General features: G+C 56.1%; 1 protein-coding gene across 2 annotated transcripts; it reads left to right on the forward strand.

The window, feature by feature from the left end:
* The first annotated feature begins 316 nt into the window (after positions 1 to 316).
* Positions 317 to 3,893, forward strand: MARCKS (myristoylated alanine rich protein kinase C substrate). 2 transcript variants are annotated; one of them, XM_071548934.1, is made up of 3 exons: positions 330 to 395; positions 632 to 804; positions 1,870 to 3,893. In XM_071548934.1, the coding sequence occupies exons 2-3, from the start codon at positions 706 to 708 to the stop codon at positions 2,635 to 2,637; spliced, it is 867 nt and encodes a 288-aa protein (XP_071405035.1). In that variant the 5' UTR covers positions 330 to 395; positions 632 to 705; the 3' UTR covers positions 2,638 to 3,893. The 2 variants fall into 2 exon arrangements, with proteins under 2 accessions (XP_071405034.1, XP_071405035.1); XM_071548933.1 differs by having other exon boundaries at positions 317 to 804.
* Positions 3,894 to 4,179: the final 286 nt, after the last annotated feature.

Raw genomic sequence — 4,179 nt, forward strand, 5'->3', positions numbered from 1 at the left:
CCGGCGGCAGCGGGCGGGGGCGTGCGGCGGGGCCGGGACGCTCTCACTCACACTCGCTCTCACCCTCACGCCCCTCTCCCCATTGTCCCTGTCCGCCCGCCCCGCTCCATCGGGGTGTTTTGTGCGGGTCCCGGCGCGCCCGCCCGCGCCGCGGCGGAGCGGAGCGGCACATTCATTATCGGCCGGGGCCGATTTCAAACCGGGGCCATCGCGGCTCCATTGTTCGCCGGGCGGGCGGGCCCCGCCCCCCTTTGTGCGCCGCGGCGGCGATTGGCCGGCGGCGGGCGGAGCGCTGCCGTCACCGCTCGGGAAGCCCATTCATCTGTGCACTTGGGCGTTGGACTCCGCATCTTATTAGCAACCAGGGAGATTTCTCCATTTTCTCCTTGTCTACAGTACGGCTACAAATCTGGGATTTTTTATTACTTCTTTTTTACTAAACTTGGGCTCCTTTTTTTTTTCTCGACTTTTTCCTCCCTTTTTTCCCCCCCTCCCTCCTGTGCTGCTGCTTTTTGATCTCTTCAACTTTAAATTTTTTAAAAGGAGTGCATTATAATCGGTTCTGTTCTCTCTTCTCTTTTTTTTCCCCCTCTGGTGTGTCTGTGTGTTGCTGCTGCTGCTGGTCGCCCAGTATTTATACCAATCCAACGCTCTTTGTTTCCCCTCCTTTTGGATCTGTTGAGTTTCTTTGTTGAATAAGACAGCATGGGTGCCCAGTTCTCCAAGACCGCTGCAAAGGGCGAAGCCTCCGCCGAGAAACCTGGGGAAGCAGTGGCTGCATCTCCATCCAAGGCGAATGGACAGGTAAAAACCAACCAACCAAAAAAAATTAAAAAATTATTAAATCTACTCCTTTTTTTAAGCCAACTTCGACGGACTCTCTTTCGCATCCTGTTTAATTCTTCTTCCTTTGATGCCCCAGTGGCACATTCAATGGAGAATACGGTCGATCCTTTTATCTTTGCAACTCGAAGCAAAGGAATAATTTCTTTATTTTGGTTAAACGGGCTTGATTGTGAATGATTCGTTCCTTTATCTTTCCTGCCGGGGGTGGGGGTAGGGGTCACGGTTCTTTTTTTTTTTTTTTTAATCCCTCGTGTATTATGGTGGAGTGTCCCAATGGCTCGTAAACGGAAGGATCTTACACCGCTTGGCTTTTCTGCCTGCTTAACGCGCACCCAAAGACGCTCGGTGCCTGGCGCGGAACGCTTATCGCGGCGGAGCCGGGGGGCTGTGCGGTAGCGGGGCCGGAGCCGCCGGGCTGGGGGCTCCGCGGGCAGCCCCCTCGGGAGGGACCGCGGGCCGGGGGCTGCGCCGCCCGCTCCGTCCGTGGCAGCTCTGCCGGATGTTCTGCAGCCGCGGGGCACGGCTGTCACCCACTGCCCCCTCCCCACGCGTGAGCCGGGCTGGCCGTGTACCCGCTGGCCCGCGCGGCAGCGGCGGCGATGCGGGCAGTCACCCCCCGCCGCCCCCGCAGCTGCCGCCCGGGGCAGCCAGCCGCGCTCCGGGCGCCGGAGAGATGCAAATGCGGCGTGAGAGGGGGGGCAGAGGCGCCTCGCCACACCGCCCGGGCGCAGAGGGGCCGCGGCGGGCGGGGGGTCGGGGCCGGGCCGGGCGAGCTTTGTTCGCCTTCCCCGCCCCGCGCCGCCGCCGCGGCTGGACGGGGCGCGCCGGGGGCGGGTGCGCGGCGGCACCGCTGCGTGGAACCGCGGCGCCCTCTGGCGGCCGCCGCTTGTCTCTCCCGCCGCCGAGGGCGCCCGGCCCGGCGGAGGCAGCGGGGCGCGAACGGCGGGAGCGGGAACCGGGCGGGCGCGTCCCCACACACACACCCTCCGGGCACCGCCGGTAACGCTGGTCGCTGTCTTGCAGGAGAATGGCCACTTGAAGGTGAACGGCGACGCCTCCCCCGCGGCGGCGGAGGCGGGCAAGGAGGAGGTGCAGGCGAACGGCAGCGCGCCCGCCGAGGAGACGGGCAAGGAGGAGGCGGCCTCGTCGGAGCCCGCCTCCGAGAAGGAGGCGGGAGAGGCGGAGAGCACCGAGCCGGCCTCCCCGGCGGAGGGCGAGTCCTCCCCCAAGACTGAGGAGGGCGCGACCCCTTCGTCCAGCAGCGAGACCCCGAAAAAAAAAAAGAAGCGCTTTTCCTTCAAGAAGTCCTTTAAGCTCAGCGGCTTCTCCTTCAAGAAGAACAAGAAGGAGGCCGGCGAGGGGGCCGAGGGCGAGGGCGGCGCCGCCGCCGCAGCGGCGGAGGGCGGGAAGGAGGAGGCGGCGGCCCCCGAGGCGGCGGGCGGTGAGGAGGGCAAGGCGGCAGCCGAGGAGCCGTGCGCGGCCGGCAGCGCCGAGCCGGCGAAGGAGGAGACGGGGGACTCGCAGGAGGCCAAATCGGACGAGGCCGCCCCCGAGAAGGCGGCGGGAGAAGAGGCTCCGGCATCGGCGGCGGCGGCAGAGGAGCAGCAGCAGCAGCCGCCGCAGGCAGCGGACGGGAAGGCGAAGACGGCGGAGGAGGCGGCGGGCGCCGGCGCCGCCACGAGCGAGGCGGGCAGCGGCGAGCAGGAGGCAGCCCCCGCGGAGGAGCCGGCGCGGCAGGAGCTCCCCGCCGAGAGCAGTCCGGAGGGACCCGCCGCTGAGTCGGCGGAGTAGTAAGCGCCGCCGCTGCCCCTCGCCGACGGACTTTTCTTCTCCCCTGTTTGTTTGTTGGAGTGGTGCCAGGTACTGGTCTCGGAGAACTTGTCTACAACCAGGGATTGATTTAAAAGATGTCTCGTTTCTTTTTTTTCTCTCCCCCCGCAGCTCCCATCTCAAATCGTTGTGTGTTGCCGCCATTCCAACGGGCGGAGGGGGGCCCCCCTCCGCCCTCCTCTCCCACCCTCTATATTTTGTTTTTTGAGGTTTTTTTTCATCAGTATTAACTTTTTGTTTTGTTGGTTCGGGTTTGTTTTTTTTAAATTTTTTTGTTTGTTTTTTTTTATTTCATACTTTTCAACTCTCTTCATATTATGAAACTTTTGCCGATCGGTCTATGGACATGCCCATATATGAAGGAGATGGGTGGGTCAATAAGGGATATCAAATGAAGTGACAGGGGCCGCAGTGGGGAACCCGGGGCGCGCAGTCCTTGCCGGGAGCGCTCCCCGCCAGAAATGATGTAAGGGGTTAGTCTTTTTTTTAAAAGAAAGTTATTACGATGTATTTTGTGAGGCAGATGTTCTATAAGGTTTACAACACTACAAGTCTTGATTAAGAAGGAAAGGAAAAAGGAAAAAAAAATAAAAAATCAATACCCAGATAAAGAGATCATAGTCTTAGGAATTCATTTAAACCATAGGAACTTTTCACTTATCTCATGTTAGCTGTATCAGTCAGTGATTAAGTAGAAATACAAGTTGTATAGGCTTTATTGTTTATTGCTGGTTTATGACCTTAATAAAGTGTAATTATGTATTACCAGCAGGGTGTTTTTAACTGTGACTATTGTATAAAAAAACAAATCTTGATATCCAGAAGCACATGAAGTTTGCAACTCTTTCCACCCTGCCCATTTTTGTAAAACTGCAGTCATCTTGGACCTTTTAAACACAAATTTTAAACTCAACCAAGCTGTGATAAGTGGAATGGTTACTGTTTATACTGTGGTATGTTTTTGATTACAGCAGACAATACTTTCTTTTCCAGTTGTCTTTGAAAATAAAGGAAAACTCTTCAGATGCAATGTTTTTTTTTTTGTGTAGCATCTTGTCTATCATGTTTTTGTAAATACTGGAGAAGCTTTGACCAATTTGACTTAGAGATGGAATGTAACTTTGCTTACAAAAATTGCTATTAAACTCCTGCTTAAGGTGTTCTAATTTTCTGTGAGCACACTAAAAGCGAAAAATAAATGTGAATAAAATGTATAATTTGGTTGTCTTTCTTTTATGGATACTCTGGTAGCTTAAAGGGACTAGCCAGTATTGTCTAAATTTGTACAAAATCATGTGTGCTGCTAGCACTAGCTTTGAAAACTACCTTCCTGGATCCTGGACTCTCTTAATACTGTGCATCTTAAAGAGAAACTCTGCAGTGCAGCAGGCAGTTTGTAGGCTTTTCTGGCTTTAAAAGGGAGACTGGAAGGCAGTCTGAGCATGTACAGTGTATGATTCTCCTGTCCAGGTTCCATCTTGCTGTTGAGACCAGAGGCATCCA

The sequence above is a fragment of the Pithys albifrons genome, chromosome 2 (assembly GCF_047495875.1).
Source record: "Pithys albifrons albifrons isolate INPA30051 chromosome 2, PitAlb_v1, whole genome shotgun sequence".
Lineage (NCBI taxonomy): Eukaryota > Metazoa > Chordata > Aves > Passeriformes > Thamnophilidae > Pithys > Pithys albifrons.